Source organism: Carcharodon carcharias, chromosome 7 (genome assembly GCF_017639515.1).
Source record: "Carcharodon carcharias isolate sCarCar2 chromosome 7, sCarCar2.pri, whole genome shotgun sequence".
NCBI lineage: Eukaryota > Metazoa > Chordata > Chondrichthyes > Lamniformes > Lamnidae > Carcharodon > Carcharodon carcharias.
The window spans coordinates 106438862-106463152 of NC_054473.1; the positions used below are offsets into that span (position 1 = coordinate 106438862).

At 45.0% G+C, this 24291-nt stretch overlaps 1 protein-coding gene across 1 annotated transcript in view; it reads right to left on the reverse strand.

Annotated features, from left to right (window-relative positions):
• LOC121280028 (hydrocephalus-inducing protein-like) overlaps window positions 1–24291 on the reverse strand; it is a 478228-nt gene that overhangs the window by 198544 nt on the left and 255393 nt on the right. The window contains exon 11 of the mRNA XM_041191656.1: window positions 21262–21361. Within this exon, the coding sequence (XP_041047590.1) occupies window positions 21262–21361 (100 nt within the window). The remainder of the gene's footprint in view (window positions 1–21261; window positions 21362–24291) is intronic.

A 24291-nucleotide genomic window follows, 5' to 3' on the forward strand; every position in this document is an offset into this window, starting at 1 on the left:
ATAAGGGGCACTGAGGGAGAAAGATTCATGCAGTGTATCCAGGAAAATTTTTTCGACCAATTAGTGACAAACACAACGAGAGGAGATGCAATTCTAGACCTAGTCTTGGGGAACGAAGAAGGGCAAGTGGGTGAAGTGACAGTTGGCGACCATATCGGGGACAGTGATCACAATTCAGTTAGATTTAGCATCACTGTCAAATCACCTACATCGAGTGCCACTATCGAGAAGCTGCATCACTGTTTTAATGGCCTACCTGAAATCATCATTTCTGATAACAGTACAGCCTTTACGAGCACAGAGTTTCAGAAATTCATGAATCTGAATGGAATCAAACATATTAAAACAGCCCCTTACCATCCCTCATCAAATGGTTTAGCTGGGAAAGCTGTACAAACCTTCAAGTGAAAAGGTTATCAGAAGGTACTCTAGAATCTCGACTTTCCTGCTTTCTTAGTTATCGTACAACGCCTCATTCAACTATGGGTTCAACACCATCTGAATTATTGTTGAAATGCTGCCTACATACGCGGTTAAGCCTGGTATTTCCAAATTTAGAGGGGAAGGTGGAGTGAAATCAGAATAATCAAAAATTGGACCACGATATACACAGCAAAGCTCACACATTCAGTGTAGATGACATGGTATTTGTACAAAATTTCAGAAGTGGCCTTTGTGGATCCCTGGAACCATTGTCTCAGAGACTGGTCCGTTATCTTTCCAAGTACAAGTGGAAGATAGAGTCATTCTTAAGCACATAGATCCCATTCGTGCTAGAGAGACATTCCAACAGCCAATTATTCGCTTGTGATTAACATCGAACTGCCAATTCCTGAGGTGACCGATTGACCTAGAATAGACATGTCCGATGTCTCTGCAGAGTTGCCAAACCCAGAACTACCACTTTCTAATGTGTTTCGTGCTGCAATTCCAGGTCCTGTTCAGGAACCTCAAGTGGTAGAGCTACGCCGTTCTAGCCTTATAAGGAGAGTATCTCAGAGACTTGATCTTTAATTATCTAAAGTTGTACATATGCATATGTTGATGGATATTCAAATGTGTTCCTGTAAGTCAAAATTGTAAAAAAAATCTAAGGGGTGAGGGGCAATGTAGCAACTGAAGATATAGCCTCTCCGACTATCTATCAGGGGGTCACGTGGTGTTCTGGGAAGCTCTGACCAATGAGCCCTAAGTGTGGGCAATCCGGGGGGGGTGAGGCTTCCTGACAAGAGTCCTGATCAAGCATGGAGCACCTAAAAAAGCTTTCTGTAATAAAGTTCATCTGTTTCTCGTTGAAACCTGTCCGCTCCATCGAGACATTACAGGATCAGAGGTAGAAAATGCTAGTACTTATCCAAGAAAGCGGCTCATTGTGATGAAATTCTAAAAGTATACGATATGGTTGAGTCAGCGAACACATGGCTATTCAGGGACAGCCAATATGGAATGGTAATGGCAGGTCATATTAAACTAATATAATGACTTCTTTTTTAAAAAGAAATTAGAAGTTGGCAGAATTTAATGGATAATGGAAATAAGTATTTTCAGAAAGCATTTGATAAGGCATCACATTAGAAATGTTGCTTCATGGGGCTGAATTTTCCCTTTGGCATGCGAGGGGCGGGCCCCGCACATCCGCGCGTAGAATGACGCATGGTGATGTCGGACGAGCGTCCCAACATCACCACTCGCCATTGCGATATATCGCTGGGCGAGTACGTGATGATGGTTGATGTGCGCCCACCATTAACTAACGGGCCACTTAAGGCCCTTGAGGTGCCAATCAACCCCAAGTTTTCAGCGCCCGTGCAATCATCGGCTCGGCGCACGGGCGCAATGGACAGGTAGGTAAGACACATTTGTATTAACCTCATCCATGGGTGGGATAAGAGGACTCACTGGGGTCAAGAGTGTGCACAGTCAAGCGTTTATTTCTGAAAGTTCTTGAAGCTTGCCTGTGTGATCTGCCGTATTACAAAACGCACACCAGCTGCTTTTTCTGGATTCTTAACCTTCAGGTTAGCACTCTGCTTTTCTGGGCCTGCAGGTTTCGGGAAGCCTACCCTTAGCCTGGGAATGGGAGCTGAACTGTCCACTGGAGGCACCTCCTCTGAGGAGGAAGGGAGGGCTAGAAGGGGGAAGAGGCCAGGAGCGCACATTCAGCCTCAAGCGGAGCCACCTTTGAGAGGACAGGCGCAGGCACAAGGGGCACAGGGGCAAGAGGGAGTCCAAGGCAGAAGGGGCCGCTGAAGACGCCACTATCCTGCTGCCAGGGTATACAGGAAGCAAAGTAGCACCTGTCTGAGGTGCAGTGCCGAAGGAGGCTCTGTCTCTCAAGGGACACAGTCAGCTATATCTGTCAGATGATGGGGCCTGAGATCTCCACTAACTGTGTGGGTGGACACCCCATGTCAGTGGCTCTGAAGGTCACAGTTGCCCTCAACTTCTATGCCTCTGGCTCCTTCCAGGGCTCGGTGGGTGATCTTTGCAGTGTCTCCCAATCAGCTGTGCACACTTGTGTCAAGCAGGTTACAGATGCTCTGTTCAGGCATGCATTGACCTTCATCCACAACCGTTGGGATCAGGCAAGCCAGACACAACCAGAGGCTTTGCGGCGATTGCTGGCTTCCCCTGCGTCCAGGGTGCTACAGACTACACACACAAGTGGCTATCAAGATGCCAGCAGGTGAGCCCGGTGCGTTTGTCAACATGAAGGGCTTCCACTCCATGAATGTGCAGATAGCGTGTGATCACAGGATGCTGATTCTACAAGTCTGTGCAAGGTGCCCAGGCAGCTCCCACGACGCCTACATCCTCAGACACTTCCAGGTACCGGGGCTCTTCATTGCTTCAGCTCGGCTTGATGGATGGCTGCTGGGTGACAAGGATAATCCCCTCAGAAGGTGGCTCATGACGCCTCTTCGCCATCCAAGAACAGAAGCTGAGCAGCGGTACAATAGGAGCCATGCCTCCACAAGGACTGTGGTGGAGAGAACCTCTGATGCCTGGACCGCTCAGGGGGCGCACTCCAGTAACCCCAGATCATGTCTCGATGATAGTGGTTGCATGCTGCGCTCTCTACAATCTTGCGCTGGAAAGGGGGGGGGCACAGTGGACGATGAAGATGTAGACGCAGTGGCTGCCGGCTGCACACGATGAGTCCGGTAGTGAGTCCGAGGATGAACTTGCACAGGGAAATGCTGAGGGAGTAGACACTGACCCAGGCAAATTCCAGGGAGGCAGGGACACCCGGGAGGCTTTAATCCAATGAACCTTCCGCTAACACAGAACAGATGGACCACCAGGACAAGCCTGGGCTGTAGGCTCAATACTCCACACCTAGGTGCAAAATCTGCCAGGTTAGGGACAGTCACTAAGTACCTTATTAATAAAGCTAAATGTCCGATCAAGCGCTCATTACAGTTTTGGAAACCATACACATGCAGAAGAAAAGAGGCACCCTCAGCCATGGTGACATATCTGAAATTATTCTGTTAAGCAAACCAACTTATTCCAAAAAAAGAGAATAGTGTTACAAAACAAAGCAAATCGTAAGGACCTCATCTCGGGTCAACACAAAAGCACCAGTGAAAAAGTGTGCCTAAGGTGCCTTATGTTATCGTTTCTGGGTGATACGTCTTGGTGCTGCCCCATCGCTTGGCTTGGCATCTGAGACAGCCTGCTGATTCTGCTGTCCTCTTGGCCTCGATGACCTTGGCGGTCGTCCTCTAGCCCGTGGAGCCAATGCTGGCCCCGCCTAGGAGGGAGCTGCCAGTTCCACAGCTGGCATCTCCCCAATTGTCGCAGCCTCACCAGATGTTATGGTCACTGGGAGAGGGGCGGAGGAGCTGTCGCCCTCATCTGGAGTGCCCTGAGAAGAGTCCGCAGAGATGCCAAGCAGCTGCTGTGCTGAAGTGAGGTCGCTTCAGACCTCCCTGCTCACTGTGGATGGATGGGCACCAAGCTGGGAAAGTTGATGCCCAAACCATCACCCACATTGGCACTGACCAGCTAAAGTCAATGCTAATGTGAGGGCTAGCTGGTCACAGCGCATCCTGAGGAAGCCCTGATGGGTCTCCTGGAGTAGCCTCTCCTCAAGAGTCACCACTCTCTCCATGCGGGACACATGACACTCAGACATGTGGCTCATTGCTTTGGCAATTGTCCACGTAGACTCCTCCACCACGGAGACCAAGCTAAGCATAGCCTCATGTATCTCCCCCAGATGCTCCCGCAAACCCGGCCGCATTTCCTGCACCTGCTGCGTCGGGGACGACTCCAGAGGCTCATCATCAGGTACCGACTGAGTATGTGCCTGGTCCCCTGTAGACCTCTGACTGCTGGTGCAATGGGCAATCTCTGTCTCTGCCAGATCCTCCAGCGACTGTGAAGTGCCCTCACCACTGTGCCCCGGGACACTAACCGATGTTCGAATTCCCACCGAGGTGCTAGTGTCTGTGCTGGTGCCTGCCTCGCAGAAATGGTGTGATGCTGTTGAGACTTCAGGCCCCTCAAGTGTGAGAGGGGGCGTCTGCTGCTCCTCCTCCCAGCCCTGCTCCGATGATGCTGAAATGAACAACAAGGACAGTGGATCAGTTAACGTGGAGACAATGTCAAAGTGCATCCCTGTCCCCCAGATCATTATGCGCTCATCCTTCCATAACCAATGGTCAAACCATGTTGCAAAATTAAATTCAGCAGTGCTATGGCTATTGGGAGAACAATGTTGACCACATTGTTGGGCATAAATACCTGGCCGTGACACCCCAGCCTCTCCGACACCAGTGGACCTTGGCACATGGCGTCTCTCCAGACCCAGGGCCTCCTGCTCGAAGTGGCTGAGAATGGCGATCTGTGCCTGCCGGCTGCCAGTCCTCACACGCTCGGCCACATTATGAGCATTCTTCTCCTGAAAATGAGAGACGAGCATTGATAGTGAAAATTGCACATGAACTCTGTTTGCGCATGGCCCACCTCAATCAGAGTGGGACATATCAGGGCTCCAGTGCCTCCTCACCCCACTGCTGCCGAACACTCACAAGAAGATGCAAGGCCTGCTCCCCACTCCCCCAACCCCACCTTGGACACATGCTGCCTACATCACATTAGGCACCACACAGTATATCCTTCCATAACAAGGAGGCGCAAGCACATGGAACGCGGAGTGCAGCAGATGGTTCATTGCCATGCCACCTTGAAGCTCCCCTCCCACCATTTCATCACCCTGACTTGGGCATGGCCTGGAGTTCAAACACAGCACCCAGGTGCAGCTCCTCCAGGTTGCCCCCAAACCAGTCATGTGGGACTCAGCATAACACATGCTGCGGAGGCAATACACATCTCTTCATCACCCTCTCAGGCTGACCTTAGCATGGGCAGTATCTGCTGGCCCATCCAGCAAAAGACAAATGCCGTCAATGATTCAATGCAGTCACTACACTCAGACTCGGAAGGGGGGAGGGTGGGCAGACCTGCTGGGTTACATGACCAATGCCAACATGGTACTCACCCTGCCAGAGCACAAGTTGTTGAAGTGCTTGTGACACTGGATCCAGGTGCACCACACCACATCACAGGAGCTCACCACCTCCTCCCAGGTACATTTGGGGGGGGCCTCCTCCTCCCATCCTGAAGAACCAGCACCTCCCGCTGTGCTACCACCTCCTCGAGGAGTGCAGCAAGGCAGTCATCCGAGAAATAAGGGGCACACTGGCCCCCCCTACCCTCTGGCCTGGCCTGTCCCACTGCCCTACCCTCCAGCCTCACCTGGTACGCTGGTCTAGCCCTCTGGTGAGCCCTTCCACTTGCCATTGTGAGCAGCCTTGCAAAGGCTGCCAGCGCTTCATATAAACAGGCTGCTGGGTTGCCATTGGACCCAGCAGACAATGCATTCCCACTGCCGCCCGCCCACTCCCAGTATCCTCGGGAGTCAGGGATTACACTGGGCAGACCTTAATTGGCCCACCCGCGTAAAATGGCAGCGCGGACCCGATCACAGGTGGCGACCGGGTCCATGCCTGCCAGCGAAACAGAAAATTCAGTTCAAGAATAAAGATGACTAAGGAAAAAAAACAAAAAGGAGGGACAAATATCAGGATATTGCTCAGATTGGTGGGATGTGAATAGTGAACTGCTATAAAGACCTGCGTTGGAGTTAATTTGCTTTCTATGTACACAAATGATATGGAAATGGGTACAAGGTGAATGTGACTGAAATTTGCTAATGTTACAAAATTAGATGGCATGATAAGCTACGAGGAAGAATGCAGAAAGTTGCAGGAGGTCATAGAAAGATTAACAAAGGGGTCATATAAGGAACATAATATAAGAATTAGAAGCAAGAGTAGACCATTAGATTCCTCAAGCCTGTTCCAGCATTCAATAAGATCATGGCTGATCTGATCTTGACCTCAACTCCACTTTCCAATCTATCCCCCTTAACACTTGACTATCCTGCAAATCAAAAATCTGTCTAACACAGCCTTCATTGCATTCCGCGGTTGAGAATTCAAAAGATTAATGACCCTCTGAGAGAATAAGTTGCTCATCTTTGCATTAATTGAGAAATCCTTTATTCTGAAACTGTGCCTTCTAGTTCTAGATTCCATGAAGAGAAACATCAGGTGGAATTTTCCACTTTTCACTCTAAATGTAGAGACAGGACCTGAAGTCAGTGTTGAACCCATTCCTCAGCAGGCGGGAAGAACTTAAGCAATTAGGCGCCTCTCAGCTCATTATCTAATCATGCATGTGAAAGGAGGCCTTCCCACCAGATCAAGACGGCCTGGACAGAGGTAGCAGCGCAGGCCAGTGGCTGTGGGGACCATAGGAGAATCTGGCTCCAGTGCCACAGGAGGATAAATGATCTGCTATGCGCTGCCAGAGTAAGTGCCACTATCTACTCAATGCAAAGTCACAGTCATAGGGACTTGAAGCATTTTAAGTTTGTGACTGCAGACGGTTGTCACACAAGAGGTTGGGTGGCAGGCATCTCCATCAGATGCATCATGTGAGCTGAATGTGGGAGAGTTAATTAATGCTCCGAATTTTCGACGCATTTTTAGTGGGTCTCACACCTGTGCAGGGGTTTCAAATCAAAACAGAAAATGCTGAGAAAAACTCAGCAGGTTAGCCACGATCGGTAGAGAGAAACATAGTTAATATTTCAAGTCTGTGACCTTTCATCAGAACAAGGCAAAGTTTGAGATGTAATAGATTTTGAGGGTAGGTGGGACAAGGACAAAAGCAAAAAAAGGTGAACAGGACAGAGAAATCCCATCTGCATTGATAAGACAATGCATGTCATTTATGTGGGCAATATAACTCCGCCAAAACAAGAACAGCATGTATTCAACAGCTATAACTGTTCAAATGCCCCATAGCAGATTCTTCTCACAAGTAAGGCAGAACACAGAAATTAGCTGCAGTCGGGGTCACAGGAGAATATATAGCCATGCTTGCTGTGAAACTGCTCATGTACCCATGCCCATATATCTCAAATGTCCTCTCTGTCTACAGGAGAAGAGAGCGCACAATAAGCACAAAGGGGGAGGAATGCATGACATCAGGATCCTAAGCCCATTTGAAGAAGAGGCTGTGGGGTTGGCAGGAGAGAGGGTAACCGTGCTAGTGCTGAAGGGGAGATTGGAGTTGTCCAATTATCTAGCAAGAATGCCTCCTGCCTGCTCCCCCACCCCAGCTGGACATGAAGTAGCTTTATACATGTCCACAGCTCATGACACTAATAATTCTTTATGTTCTTCAGTGCAACCTACGGAGCCCATTCCCACTCCAGGCATAACAGGAGAAAAACCCTTGCCCCTGCAGCTCCAGTTCCACCTCTGAGGAAAAAGAGTCAGGACCCTCAGAGGATGCACCATCATGGTGTCGCTCCACACCCTCCACCAAACAGAGACATTCACCTCGGTTGGTAATCCATCTAGAGTAAGCTCAGGGTCACTACTGAAGACTACAAGGCAGGACAGTTGATGAACAGTGGCAGATATTTAAGGAGATATTCAATTCCTCGCAAGTCAAATATATTCCAAAGAGGAAGAAAGAGGGGGAAAAAGCATCTATGGCTAGGCAAGCAAGTTAAAGATAACATAAAGGCAAAAACTAAGGCATACCAAATTGCAAAGGTCAGTGGCAGGCTGGAAGATTGGGAAACTTTTAAAGATCAACAAAGGGTTACTAAAAAAAATAATAAAAAGAGCAAAGGTAAATTATGAAAGGAAACTAGTGCAAAATGTAAAAGTTGATAGCAAAAGCTTCTACAAATATATAAAAGGAAAGAGTAGCTAAAGTGAATGTTGATCCCTTGGAAGATGAGATTGGGGAGTTAATAGTGGGGAACACAGAAATAGCAGAGACACTTAAAATCAATATTTTGCTTCAGTTTTCACGGTGGACGACACTGGTACCACCTCAATAGTAACAGTTAGTACAGAGGGTACAGAGAAGGAGGAACTTCAAACAATCCCCATCACTAGAGAAAAAGTACTGAGCAAACTATTGGAATTAAAGGGTGACAAATCCCCAGGACCTGATGGCCTACATCCTAGGGTCTTAAAGGAAGTGGCAGCGGAGATAGTGGATGCATTGGCTATAATATTCCAAAATTCCCTGGATTCTGGAAAGGTTCCAGTGGATTGGGAAAATGCAAATATAATGCCCTTATTCAAAAAGTGGGAGGAGGCAGAAAGTAGGAAACTATAGACCAGTTAGTTTAAAGTCTGTCATTGGGAAATTGTTGGAATCCATTAAGGAAATAGTAATGGGGCATTTGAAGTGTCAAAATGCAATCCATCAGAGTAAATCATGTTTGACTAATTTGCTAGAGTTCTTTGAAGATGTGACAAGCAATGTGGATAATGGGATAATGGCAGTATATCTGGACTTCCAGAAGGCCTTTGATAAGGTGCCGCACAAAAGATTAATACACAAGATAAGATCACATGGAGTTAGGGGTAATATATTAGCTTGGATAGAGGATTGGCTAACCATCAGAAAGCAGAGTCAGGATAAATGGGTCTTTTTCTGGATGGCAAGTTGTAACTAGTGGGGTGCCACAAGGTTCAGTCCTTGGACCCCAACTGTTCACAATCTATATTAATGACTTGGATTCAGGGATGGAAGGTACTATAATTAAATTTGCGGATGACACCAAAATAGGTGGGAAAGTAAGTTGCAATGAAGAAATAAGAAATTTACAAATGGATATGGACAGGTTAGATGTATAGGCCAAAATTTGGCAGATGGAGTTTAACATGGATAAGTGTGAGGTTATCCATTTTGGTCAGAAGAATAAAAAGGCAACTTATTATTTAAATGGAGAGAAATTTCGGAATGCTTCAGTGCAGAGGGATCTGGGTATCCTCGTTCATGAATCTCTGAAAGCTAGTATGCAGGTACAGCAGGTAATAAGGAAGGCAAATGAAATTTTGGCATTTACTGCTAAAGGAATAGAGCAAAAAATAGGGAAGCATTGTTGCAACTGTACAAGGCATTGGTGAGACCGCACCTGGAATACTGTGCACAGTTTTGGTCCCCTTGCTTGAGGAAGGATGTAGTTGCATTGGAGGTGGTTCAGAGGAGGTTCATTAGGTTGATTCCAGAGATGCGGGGCTTGTTTTATGAGGACAGATTGAGCAGTTCAGGCCTGTAGAACTTAAAAGGATGAGAGGAGATCTAATTAAGGTAAATAAGATACTAAAGGGGATAGACAAAGTAGACGTGGGGTGGATGTTTCCTGTTGTGGGGAATTCTAGAATGAGAGGCCATAGTTTTAGGCTAAGGGGTGGTAGATTTTAATCAGACATGAGGAGGAATTATTTTTCTCAAGGGGTCATGAATCTGTGGAATTCACTACCTCAGTGTGCAGTGGATGCCGGGACGCTGAATAAATTTAAGGATGCGATAGACGGATTTTTAATCAATAACAGGTTGAAAGGTTATGGGGAGAGGGCGGAAATTTGGAGTTGAGGCCGAAATGAGATCAGCCATGATCGTATTGAATGGCGGGGCAGGCTGGAGGGGCTGAATTGCCTATTCCTGCTCCTAGTTCTTATGTTCTTATCTCTGCTCCCACACAACCACAGGAGCCCATACCTGTGTGCTTGGCCTTTCCCTCCCTCCCATGTCCTTGCACCCTTGCATTCTCTCGCTGCCTACTTCCCTGCCCTAGATAGTTTGGTTTCCTTCCCTGGACACCTTTCCACCTTGCCTGCTGACTCTTGTAACTTTGCCCAGGCTCAGTTGCACCCTTTCCCACTGACCCTGCCTCACTCTCCCAGCTTCCTAGACCCTTGCCCAAGAGGCTCCATCCTCCCTCCCTTGGTCACCTTCCATGCACCTTGGACACCCGAACTCAATCATCGCCTGCCATAGAGGAATGCTCTTGAAAGAAAGCAAGATAACAGCTACTCACACCAAAGTGCAGCAAGGAGTCTACCTTGCTTGGTGCATACATACGATTAGGTTTCTGGAGGTACGTTTTTCTCGCTAATTACTGACAAGATTGCAGCTATGAATATAAGACCATTAGCATCAGGAAGGTTGACCTGCCTGAAATCGTTTTCTACCTCGTACCAAAACTTTAATCGGCATCAGCAATCTGAATTTTGGCCTCGGGAGGGTAGTCGCAGGGTGCGGGGAGGGTAGTTGTGGAGTCAGGAGGGTAGTCGGGGATGTAGTCAGGGGAGGTGGGAGGGAATTCAGAGTGTGGGCGGTGGCTGGTCCAGTGAGGAAACGGGACGGGAGGTGGGGTGGTAGGGGGGAGTGGTGGGGTCAGTACTATAGTTACCCAGGAGTTAGAAATGCTTTTAATTCTTCTAACTTTTCCTGGGTAACTATTGTTCTAAGAGAGTTGTAACCATCCAAATCATTTGTTAATAAGTCACAGAATCGGATGGTTCCCAGTGCAAGGTAATTGCCCATCGGAAGTTTGAACCTCATGGGCAATAGTCGTGCCAACCTTGCCCCGGGGCTTCTGGAGGGCCCCACAGCGCATCTTCTTGAATAACTCCAGGGTACAACTCCTGGGAGATTGGAAGTTCTGGGTCACTGTCTTAAATGCGGCTATTTGAAAACCAGAGTTGTCTGAAAACAGGGCATTTTCATAATCTGTCACGCATCAATTTTAATTGTTATTAAATGGGTGACATAAATTAACAGGTAAATTTGGCTAGGTGCTACACTGGCACAGTGGTGCACCAGATTAGTTATCGGCTTCATATTCCAGTCTTTTCCTGCGCTCCAAGAAGTCTATGCAACCCTTGACCTCACCCAACTTTGAATCCAGAACAGCCTGCAAGTCAGCCTTATTTCATTACTTAATTTTTTTTCAACATACAAACATATAAATTAGGCACAGGAATAGGCCACTCAGCCCTTTGAGCCTACTCCACCATTCAATAAGATCATGGCTGATCCGATTGTAACCTCAACTCCATATTCCCACCTATCCCGATAACCTTTCACCCCCTTGCTTATCAAGAATTTATCAACCGCTACCTTAAAAATATTCAAAGACTCTGCTTCCACTGCCCTGAGAGAAAAAAATTCTCCTCATCTCTGTCCTAAATGGGTGACCCCTTATTTTTAAACAGTGAACCCTAGTTCTAAATTTTCCCACAAGAGGAAACATCCTTTCCACATTCACTCTGTCAAGACTCCTCAGGATCTTAAAGGTTTTGATCAAATCACCTCTTCCTATTCTAAACTGCAGTGGATACAAGCCTAATCTGTCCAACCTTACCTAATAAGACAACACACCCATTCCTGGCAAACCTTCTCTGAATTGCTTCTAATGCATTTACATCTCTCCTTAAATATGGAGGCCAATACTGTACACAGTACTCCAGATGTGGTTTCACCAGTGCCCTGTACAACTGAAGCATAACTTCTCTACTTTTGTATTCAATTCCTCTCACAATAAACAATAACATTCTATTAGCTTTCCTAATAACTTGCTATATTTGCATACTAGCCTTTTGCGATTCATGCAGTAGGACACCCAGATCCCATTGCATCTCAGAGTTCTGCAATCGTTCACTATTTATATAATATGCTTCTTTTTCATTTTTCTTGTCCAAATGCACAATTACGCATTTTCCCACCTTACACTCCATTTGCCAGGTCTTTGCCCATTCACTTAGCCTATCTATATCTCTTTGTAGCCACCTTGTGCCCTCACATCTTACTATGTGACCTATCTTTGTGTCATCAGCAAATTTAGCACCATACCTTCAGTCCCTTTATCCAAATCATTTGTATAAATTGTAAAAAGTTGAGGTCCCAGCACTGATTCCTGTGGCACACCATTCGTTACATTTTGTCAACTTGAAAAAGACTCATTTATGCCTACCCTGTTTCCTGTTAGTTCGCCAATTTTCTATCCATGCCAATATGTTACCCCCTATACCATGAGCTTTTATTTTTCACAATAACCTTTGATGTGGCACTGTATCAAATGCCTTCTGGAAATCTAACTACAGTACATCCACTGGTTCCCTTTTAACCACAGCATATGTTACTTCTCCAAAGAACTCCAATAAATTGGCTAAACATGATTTCCCTATCACAAAACCATATAGACTCTGCCTGATTACCCTGAATTTTCCAAGTGCCCTGCTATAACATCTTTAATAATAGCGTCTAACATTTTCCCTGTGACAGATGTTAAGCTAACTGGCCTGCAGTTTTCTGCTTTCTGTCTCCCTCCCTTTTTGAATAAAGGAGTTACATTTGCTATTTTCCAATCTAATGGAACCTTCCCCAAAATTAGAGAATTTTGGAAATTAAATCCAAAGCATCAACTATCTTACAAGCCGCTTCTTCTAAGACCCTAGAATGAAGTCCATATTATTTATTATTAAAACATTATTTATTCACTATTATGTATTCTTTTTTCAAACTTTAATAAAGGGGGAGGCAGTGGCGTGGTGGTATTGTCACTGGACTGGTAATCTAGAGACCCGGGGTAATAGTCTGGGGACCTGAATACGAACCCCACCACGCCAGATGGTGGAATTTGAATTCAATAAATATCTGGAATTAAAAGTCTAACGATAACCATGAAGCCATTGTCAATTATTGTAAAAACCCATCTGGTTCACTAATGTCCTTTAGGGAAAGAAATCTGCTGTTCTCACCTGGTCTGGTCTATATGAGACTCCAGACCCACAGCAATGTGGTTGACTCTTAAAAATGCCCTCTGAACAAGGGCAATAAATGCTGGCTGGATAGCCAGTGATTCCCACAAATGAATTTTAAAAAACTTATAAAAAAGACCAAACTTCAAAGCAAACCCAACCCACACAACTGATAAATCTGCAACTGGCCCCCATGTATCTCCTATTAATTGAAATGAGGTTCAAATGTTTTTCTCCAAAGACCAAGCAGATCCAAAATCTGGCAAGGACCTGAGTTTATCAGTTATGAGACACCATACCTGTATTCTGTAGTCTCTCGCCATTTAAATAATATTCTGCTTTTTAATTCTTCACACCAAAGTGGATAATGTCACATTTTCCCACATTACACGCCATCTACCAAATTTTTGCCCACTCACCTAACCTACCAAATCCCTTTGCTAACTCTTTGTATCCTCCTCATAAATTGTTTGTCACCTATTTTTGTATAGCCAGCAAATTTGACTACAAAATACTCAGTCACTTCATCCAAGTCATTAACATAGATTGTAAATAGTTGAGGCTCCAGGACTAATCTCTACAGCACCCCACTGGTTACAGTTTGACAACCTGAAAATGGTTCATTTATCCTGATTCTCTGTTTCCTGTTAGTGAGCCAAAGCTCTATCTATGCTAATATGTTACCCTAACACCATGAGCTCTTATCTTGTATAGTGGCCTTTTATGTAGATGCCTTATCAAATGCCTTTTGGAAACCAAATACCATCTACTGGTTCCCCGTTATCCACTCTGTGTGTTACATCCTCAAAGCACTCTGATAAATTCTTCAAACATGATTTCCCTTTTCACAAAACCATATTGGCTCTGATTGATTCTATTATGATTTCCTAAATGTCCTAATATTTCCTTAATTATGGATTCTAGCATATTCCCAATGACAGATGTTAAGCTAACTGGCCTATAGTTTTCTACTTTCTGTCTCCCTCTTTTCATGAATAGGGGCATTATGATTTCAGTTTTTCAATCTGCTCAGACTTTTCCAGAATCTACAGAATTTTGGAAGATTGCAATCAATGCATCCACTATTTCAGCGGCAACTTCTGTGAAAAACCTAGGATGCAGGCCAGTCAGCCTTTAGTCCCATTAATTTTCCTAGTAGTTTTACTCTAGTGAAAGTAATTGTTTTAAGTTCCTCCCTTCTTTTTATCCCATGATTTTCTACAATTCAAGGGGTGTTTTTAGTGTTTTCTACTGTAAAGACAGATACTTGTTCAAAGTCTCTGCCATTTCCTTGTGTCCCATTATTAATTCCCCAATCTTACCCTCAAAGGGGTTAACATTCAGTTTAGCTACTCTCTTCCTTCTTATATACTTTTAGAAATGTTTGCAGTCTGTTTTTATATTTCGTGCTAGTTTATTCTCGTATTCAAATTTCTCTTTTTTTTAAGTCATTGTTTGCTGAGTTCTAAAATTTTCCCAATATTCTGGTGTGCTACTAGTCTTTGCAGAATTTTACATTTTCTTTCAATTTGATAGCATACTTAACTTTCATAGTTAGCCACAATGATTAATCTTTCTTTTTGAATCTTCCCTTCTCAATGCAATACATTTTTCTTGAATTATGAAATATCTCCTTAAGGTTACCTTTCAACCTATTTTTCCAGTCTACTTTTGCCAACTCCATCTTTGTGCCTTTTTAATTGACTTCAGTTAAATTTGAGACCCTAGTTTCAGACCCATGTTTCACACCCTAAAACTGAATGTGCAATTTCACCCTGTTATGATCACTCTTCCCTAAGAAATCATAGGAAAGACCCTGTCTCATTACACATCACCAAATCTTAAGTAGCCTGTTCCGTGTTTGTTCTACAATGTATCATTCTATTCTAGTCTCACAGACGAGACAAGCAACAGCTTGCCATTGTCTATAAGGTATGATTCTGTGAGCATGACTATGTCCCAGACACCACCATCACCATCCCTGGGTACATCCTGTCTCACCAGCAGGACTGACCCAGCAGAGGTGGCGGCACAATGGTATACAGCCGGGAGGGAGTTGCCCTAAGAGTTCTCGACTCTGGACCCCATGAAGTCTCTTGGCACCAGGTCAAACATGGCCAAGGAAACCTCCTGCTGATTACCACATACTGTTCCCCCATCAGCTGATGAATCAGTGCTCCTCCATATTAAACACCATTTGGAGGAAACATTGAGGGTGCTAAGGGCGCAGAATATACTCTGGGTGGAAGACTTCAATGTTCATCACCAAGAATGACTCGGTAGCACCACTACAGGCTAAGCTGGCCAAGTCCCAAAGGATACAGCTGCTAGACTGGGTCTGCAGCAGGTGGTGAGGGAATCAACAGTAGGGAAAAACATACTTGACCTCATCCTCACCAACCTGCCTGCTGCAGACGCATCAGTTTAGGACAGTATCAGTGGGAGTGACCACCACACAGTCCTTCTGGAGACGAAGTCCCATCTTCACATTGAGGATACCCTCCATCATGTGCATGGCACCACCAATGTGCTAATTCGGGTAGATCTTGACTAGATCTAGCAACTCAAGACTGGGCAACCATGAGGCTCTGTGGGCCATTAGCAGCAGCAGAATTGCAATTAACCATAATCTGTAACCTCATGGGCTGGCCTATCCCCTATTCTACCATTACCACCAAGCCAGGGGATCAACCCTGATTCAATGAAAAGTGCAGGAGGGCATGCCAGGAGCAGCAGCAGGCATACCTAAAAATGAGACATCAACCTGGTAAAGATACAACACAGGACTACTTGTATGCTAAACAACATAAGCAGCAAGTGATACATAGAGCTGAACGATTCCATAACTAATGGATCAGATCTAAGCTCTGCAGCCCTGCTACATCCAGTCATGAATGGTGGTGGACAATGAAACAACTCACTGGAAGAGGAGAATTCACAAATATCCCTGTTTTCAATGATGGGGGAGCCCAGCACATCAGTGCAAAAGATAAGGCTGAAGCATTTGCAATAATGTTCAGCCAGAAGTTCCGAGTGAATGATCCATCTTGGCCTCCTCTGGAGGTCGTCAGCATCACAGCTGCCAGTCTTTAGCCAATTCAATTGAGAACCGGCTGAAGGCACTAGATACTGCAAAGGCTATGGGCCCTGACAACATGCCACAATAGCACTTAAGACTTCTGCTCCAGAACTTGCCACACCCCTAGCCAAGCTGTTCCAGTACAGCCAAAACACTGGCATAACCCGCCGACGTGGAAAATTGCCCAGGCATGTTTTGACCACAAAAGCAGGACAAATCCAACCCGGCCAATTACTGCCCCATCAGTCTACTCTGAATCATCAGTAATGTGATGGAAGGGGTCATCAAAAGTGCTGTCAAGCAGCACTTGCTTAGCAGTAACCTTCTCACTGACGCTCAGTTTGGGTTACACCAAGGCCACTTAGCTCCTGACCACATTACAGCCTCGGTTCAAACATGGGCAAAAGAGCTGAACTCAAGAGGTGAGGTGAGAGTGACTGAGCTTGACATCAAGGCAGCATTTGACCAAGCGTGGCATTAGGGAGCCCTGGCAAAACTGGAGGCAATGGGAATTGGGGGAAAAGACTCCACTGATTGGAGTCATACCTAGCACTAAGGAAGATGGTTCTGGTTGTTGGAGTTCAATCATCTCAACTCCAGGACATCACTGCAGGGGTTCTTCAGGGTAGTGTCCTAGGTCCAACCATCTTCAGCTGCTTCACCAATGACCTTCTTTCCATCATAAGGTCAGAAGTGGGGATGTTCACTGAAGTTTGCACAATGTTCAGCACCATTCGCAACTCCTCAGATACTGAAGCAGTCCATGTCCAAATGTAGTAAGGCCTGGACAATATCCAGGCTGGGGCTGACAATTGGCAAGTAACATTCACACCACACAAATGCCAGGCAATGACCATCTCCAACAAGAGAGAATTGAACCATTGTCCCTAGACATTCAACGGCATTACCGTCGCTGGATCTCCCATCAACATCCTGGAGGTTACCATTGACCTGAAACAGAACAGTCATATAAATACTGTGGCTACAAGAGCAGGTCAGAGGCTAGGAATCCTGCAATGAGTAACTCAACTCCTGACTCCCCGAAGCCTGTCCACCGTCTATAAAGCACAGGTCAGAGTGTGATGGAGCACTGTCCACTTGCTTGGATGAGTGCAGTTCCAACAACACTCAGGAACCTTGATACCATCCAGGACAAAGCAGCCCATTTGATTGGCACCACATCTACAAACATTCACTCCCTCCACAACCCAACACACTGTGGCAGCAGTGTGTACCATCTACAGGATACATTGCAGGAAGTCACCAAGGCTCCTTAGACAGTGCTTTCCAAACCCACGACCACCATCTAGAAGGACACAGGCAGCAGACACATGGGAACACCACCACCTGCAAGTTCCCCTCCAAGCCACTCACCATCCTGACTTGGAAATATATCACCGTTCCTTCACTGTTGCTGGGTCAAAATGCTGAAACTCCCTCCCCAGCAGCAGTGTATGTGTACCTACAGCACATGGGCTGCAGTGGTTCAAGAAGGCAGCTCACCACTACTTTCAAGAGCAATTAGGGATGGGAAATAAATGCTGGTCTAGCCTGTGATGCCCACATCTCATGAGTAAATAAAAAGTACCCTATGAACTCATCCTTCGGCAGTATGATTTTTCAATTTATACAAAGATTAAAATCACCCATGATTACGCTGTTTTGTTCACAGAAGAAATAATCCACTTCGTGAAAATTAACAGTGGGAAAAGTATACTGCAATTGGTAACATTCCTAGAGTGCACAAGTGAACAGGCTTAGGGTCTGGGGGTGGAATCTTGTTGAGATATCCATAAGAAGGGCAGAAATGGGGAAAAATACTTGGGACAGAATCTTCTGGTCGGCGAGTGGGACACGTAATATGTTGCACGGTGACATCGGGCATGTGTCCCGATGTCACCACGCATCATTCAGACCTTCAGTTCAGCAGGCGCACAGCCGACTCTGTAGAAATGTCAAAGGCCTATTAAGGCCATTTAAAAACTAATTAAGGTTATTAACTGAGCTGCCCATCCAACCTTAAGGTTGGCGGCAGGCGAAGAGCCCAGGTGGCCTTCGCATTTATCATGAAACCTCATCCACGGACGAGACGAGGTTTTATGAAGGGTTTATAAATTAAATAATTTTTTAAAGTAAAATTCATTGACATATCCCAGCTCATGTGACACTGTCACATGAGGGGACATGTCTTAAAATTTTTTCTTTCTCTATTAAAATTTTTGAAAATCAAATTAATTTCTCTGAGGCAGCTTTGTGCCTCAGGGAGATTTCTGTGCTCCTTCGCGTGCATATGCAACAGAGCGCAGGCCCCAACTCAGCCTCCTACCCCCGCCCGCACAGGGAGCGCTTCCGGGTGTGTGTCATGCTGGGCGGGCCTTAATTGGTCCACCCACGCAAAGTGGCCGCTGTGCGCACACCCGCTCCCACTCAGCCCCCCCGACAAGGAGAAAATTCTCCCCATACCTTTAAAATAAGACCGTCCACCACTTTTTTCCCCTTCTTGAATGATTAAGTTTTCAGCTTGTGCGGAAATGCAATGAACGAGGAAATACAAACATCCCAATTCCTTCCTTGTAACTTATTCATTTTCTCCCCTCTCCTTTAGAAAGTGAATGTGGAGAATAGCCCAATTTTAGTGATTACACCCCATGCCAGCTGAGACCAACTAACACATCACCGTCTGGAAACTGAACTAGAGGCCTTCCTGATTTGCTTGGCTCTGTGCTGTATTGGGTGATGCACTTACCTGTTCAACAATGGGAGGAACATTTATAGAACAGCTTTATATGATTTATTCTACTTGACCCACATGATTTACCTTCAACAACTTGTACCAATATAAAAAACAGTCCAAAGCACTTTGCAGACATGAAAATAACCAGATATTGAACAATAGTTGGGGAAGAATGAAGGCTGATAGCCAATGGCTATCAGGTATGTTTTAAGATGTTTTGGAGGAAGGGAGAGAAGTAACATGGCAGAAAGTTTTCTGTCATGTGGAGCATAATTAAAAGAGTAAATGCTGGAAACATTCGGTCAGTCAGGCAGCAAGCATGGAGACAGATAGAGAGTTAACAATTCAGGCCAATGACTTCTGTTTGCAACAGAAATGTTCTTTGCTTCAGGGTACGCAGGTCAATCAACTGGAGAATCTGCTACTGGAGAGAAGAAAGGATGCAGAGTAAGAAGTGCAGAGGGTACATGTAGGAATATACAGGTGACTGAGGGAGCAGCCAGACTATGAAGAGATTCGTAGGTGAGGTCATGGATTTTGAAATCACTGCATAGGGAGTCAATTAAGGTTGGTGAGCACAGGGGTGATAGGGGTACAGGGCTTCAAATGGGCTAAGATGTTTGTGTCAGAGTTACGAAGGGCAGAATTCACTGAGGCTGGCATTGGAGTAATTGAGAAATGTGACAATACATCAGTGGGGTATCAGCAAGTGATGTTGCAAGGGTGATCTTGGTGATGGCTAAGATTGGGGTTTGAAGCTCAGTTCAAAATCTACAGAAACTTGGGCACTACACAACATCAGTCTTTCTCTGAGTGAGCACCCAGGGTGAAGGAGGAAATCAGATTTATAAGCAGAAGAGGAGGAGTCCTGCCTATGATGAGTTGAAAGTAGTTCTTGCTCTGATGTCAGCTAAACAATCAGCCAAGCACAGAGAAGGCCAAGAAATGGCAGTGAAGTAAAAATTAATTTCATCAGCATATCTGTAAAAATTCAGCAGATACCTGTGGATGACATTGCCAAGGGACGGCATGTAGATAAGGAAGGGAAGGGAGCCAAGGATAGCGCACTGGGGCACACTCAATGTGATTAGGTAGAGATGGGAGAAGAGACTATTACAGAAAATGTGCTGACAGTGCTGGAAAATGTAGGAGTGGAGTTCGGACAGAATCATATTAGTAGAGAACTGTGACGAACAACAGAAATGTTGGCTCGGTGAACAACTGTAGTGAGATCAAGAAGGATATGGAAACAGTCACGGTCACAGTGACTAGTTACTTTGACAACAGGAGTCTTGGTGCTGTGAACAGTGCAGAAACCGGAGTGAAGAGATTTGAAAGAAAGTAGTGAAACTGGTTCGCAATGACAGTTTCAAGTACTTCAGAGAGGGGAGGACCATAGGGAATCAGGATGGGCTTCTTTTTGAGAGTGGTAATGACAACATTCTAGGAAAGTAAGGAAGATGATTAATTTATTATTTATTTAAAGATGCTGAAGAAAAGGAGCTTATTATCATGTCAGCGAGCATTTTGCAAACAGGGGTAGATGTTATTGTGAAGATTTGAGTCCTTGGGTGGGAGTCGTGGTGCCATAGATGAAACGAGCATAAAGGTACATATCCCAGAAGTGTAAAACCCTCTTTTAGTGACACGGTTGAGGATGGAGGTGTAAATGTAGGCGGGCAGTTCATATGCAGGATGAGATTAACTGAGAGTTGAGAGGAATTTAGGTGTAGGTTGAAATTACCAGGAATGAAGACTTGCTTGTTTTAGAGGCCAAGTGATAAGGTGAGGACAATTCTGACTAAGAAATTGTTGGGATATTTGAAACAGAAGATACATACCAAAGTAAAAACTTGAGAGGTGGCAAAGACTGAGCTGGTTAAAGGAAGGAAAAGATGTTAGAACTGTAAGGGGGCAGGACAAGGTGGAACCTAGCAATGAGATCACACCATTACCATAAATGTTTAGGCATTTTAGAGTGGATGCATAATACAAGGTAGTTGCAGGGGTCAGCAGTAGAGGGGGATGTGGAGGAGACCAAAAAGATTCATTTGCAGAGGGAGAGATAGACATACTCAGCAGTGAGATAAGGGACTGTGGAATGCAACTTTAGGAGAGCTGAGACAGGAATCATAATGGAAATGGTAACAATGGCAAGAGTAAAGCAGAGGGAAGCCACTGGCCTGACTAGATAGAACTGAATCAGGAGGCTGGAGAAATGGATGAGTAGCAGCAAGTGGGTTGGGGCATGAAGCATTAAAAGGCTGAGATTGAGGGTGACTAATATTCTGTACCTGTGATGTCGCAGTAAACTGTTTGGTGGTAGACCTTTTCGGCTTTAGGTCTGCAGATTATATTTATTTCAGCCGTGGAATTGGGCCAGATATCCCCTTCCTAAAAATGAAACCCAAAAACATAACCAGTTAAATGTAAGAGTAACCATCAATATTACAAATAACATGGGTGCTTACTGATCTGTTACCTACAATATTGACTGAAAGCCATCCTTATTAGGTGACACCAAGGTCTAGAACAACATTCCCTATTCAATGAGAGTCTAAATTCAGTTCTAATCATGCTGTCGTGCCAGGGAGAGGAAAAGACCAGCAAGGTTTCAACTCAGCATATTAACCCTAGGCTAATGTAATTTAATTTGAAATGAAGTGTTAGGAGCTGAGGATGGTTCCTCATGTCAACACTGGAGTAATTTAACTTTTATTGTTTGAGCTACCTGTTAAACTTGAGACACAGTCAAACAAATTGCATTGGGCCGCCACCGTGTAAATAAAGTCAGACAAATGCTCTTCATCTGCAGATAAATCCACATCAAACCAAAACCAATTATTTAATATATTACATAAATCAATGTGATATTTCCATTCCCACACCAGAGTATTGTTGCAAATCAGGAAACACGAGGAAAAATCAATTTTCTATACTATGTTATTTGTTATAACTTTCATGATACCGTAAAGTGGTAAAATCAGTAAATTACTAAATGCTGTTTGATAAATAATTTTATGATTCAATAGCAATGAATCTCTCATTGTTTCTCAAAGATATTCTGGCATTCAAGTGTTCAGTTGTAATATTTAGCTGCTAACTTCATTTGATCCTTTAAGCCCACTGCTATATGTAGAAAAAAATTAAAAGATTGAATTCTACCTCAGGATACAGGTTAAATAAAATTCTGATGATGGCCAACAGTACCTCATGGATGCCAAGTTTTAATCTGTTAGATCTCTTCTGAGTCTATCCTGTTTAGCACGGTGGCAGTGCTAAATTGCAACACAATGGAGGGTGTCCTCAGTGTTAAGACAGGACTTCGACAAGGCATAGATATAATCAGGCCAGTAAGACCAGAGCTCAGGACTCAATTAAAGGAAATGCAATTTATAATAGATTTAAAAATAATTTCTTTACTCAAAAAGTAACAAAGGTTTGAAATAATCTGGCAGGCAAAGTTATATAGTTGCACATTAGGGAATTTTCATTGTACAATTCAATGTTAAACTTAGTGGGCAGGATTTTACACGTCGGCGAGCGGGGGCGGGCCCGCTCGCCAATGCATAAAATGACATGCGGTGATGTCGGGCGGAACTCCCGACGTCACCGTACCCCATTTAAATTTTCATGTGGGGGAACGCAGCAAAATCAGCTGTGCGCTCGCCAACCTGTCAATGGCCAATTGAAGCCATCGACAGAGTCAATTAAGTAATTAAAGGTCCTGCCTGTCCAACCTTAAGGTTGGCAGGCAGGCCAGGAGCCCCGATGCAAATTAGAAAAAGCATGCAACCTCATCCATGGGCGGGATGAGGTTTCATTTAGGTTTTAAAAAATTTTCATAAAGTTTTTGTAAAAATTATGGACATGTCCCAACTCATGTGACAGTGTCACATGAGAGGACTTGTTAGGGAAATTTTATTTTTTTATTTTTAGCTTTTTTACATTTAGAGCCGATCTCCCTGAGGCTGCACTTAGCCTCAGGGAGATGAGCGCACTCTTTCGTGTGCATGCGCGAAAGAGCACATTCTCGATTTTGGGATTCTGCCCCACCGCCCGCACAGGGAGCACATAGTGCTTCTGTGCGGACATCATGCTGGGTGGGCCTTAATTGGCCCGCCCACCTAAAATGGCACTGCACCCCCAATCGAGGGCGCTGGTCGAAAGTGCGCCTATGCACGCCCGCCCTTCAACTTCGCCCCCAACGGGGGGGAAAATCCTACCCAGTGAGTTTGAGTGCCAGAGGAAGGGCGTTGATGAATGATCTTCTCTATTGCTTGAATATTCATGCATTTTTACATAGCCCAGCATAAATTGCAGGCTTCAGGAGAGGAAAGGACAAAATTAACAAGCATGTAGGAAAAATTGAATAAGGCCCAAAAACCAAGGTGAAATTAACCTGCAAATATTTGTTGCGATGCAGGTAACACACAACTTTGTGCTAATTTAAATGATAGAAGCATTTAAGCCAGCGTTAAATGTGCTGCTGAGTGGCTGCTCAGCTCAGTAGGTGGCCCAAGCTCATGCAAGATAATCACTCTTTAAAGCTAGCCTGCACCTATTAAAGGGAGGTGCATTCTGGCTGCAACTGGTGTTGAAACTGGCTGCAAAAGATGTTCTGAGTAGGAGGAAATGTGAAAATGGCATAACAGAGCAGGCAGCATGCTTCAAGATTCTGTCACTCGGCCATGGAAGCCTTGGTACAGGACGTGGACAGGAGAGATGTCCTCTACCCAGAGGGCCAAGCACTGAGAAAACAGTGTTAGCAGATGGCCATCACTGTAAATGCAAACAATCTAGCCCCGGGTATCTGGATGCAATGAAAGTTAATGACCTTGTGGTCAAGGTTATTGAATGCACCTTCAAATTTAACATCCTAACAAATGAACCACTAGCTTCAATTCACCACTCCACCTTTACTCATCCACCAACACGCTCTGTCAAGCTTATTTATAGCCTCACCTCTTTCACAGCATAGCACTCATTCACAGCATCATCTTCATAGCCTCAGCTCACACTCAAGCACTTAACATTGCTGCAAGTCTCAAGCCTACATCTCTCAGCTTGCACACACTGCCAGCTATTTGACCATGACAGCCACATCACTCAAACATATTGTACCACATTTACAGACACACTTCCTTCTCTTTCTTTCAGGATAAGGTGGCGCATAATGACAGATACCATAGCTGCATGTCCTCAGTCCTATGGGGGTGATGGTGCTGACCATCATTGGCTGTCTTGACAGAGGCCATGGCCAACAGTGGGGCTGAAACGATAGAAAATCTATCCAATTCAACTTCTCAAATCACACTTCCCCT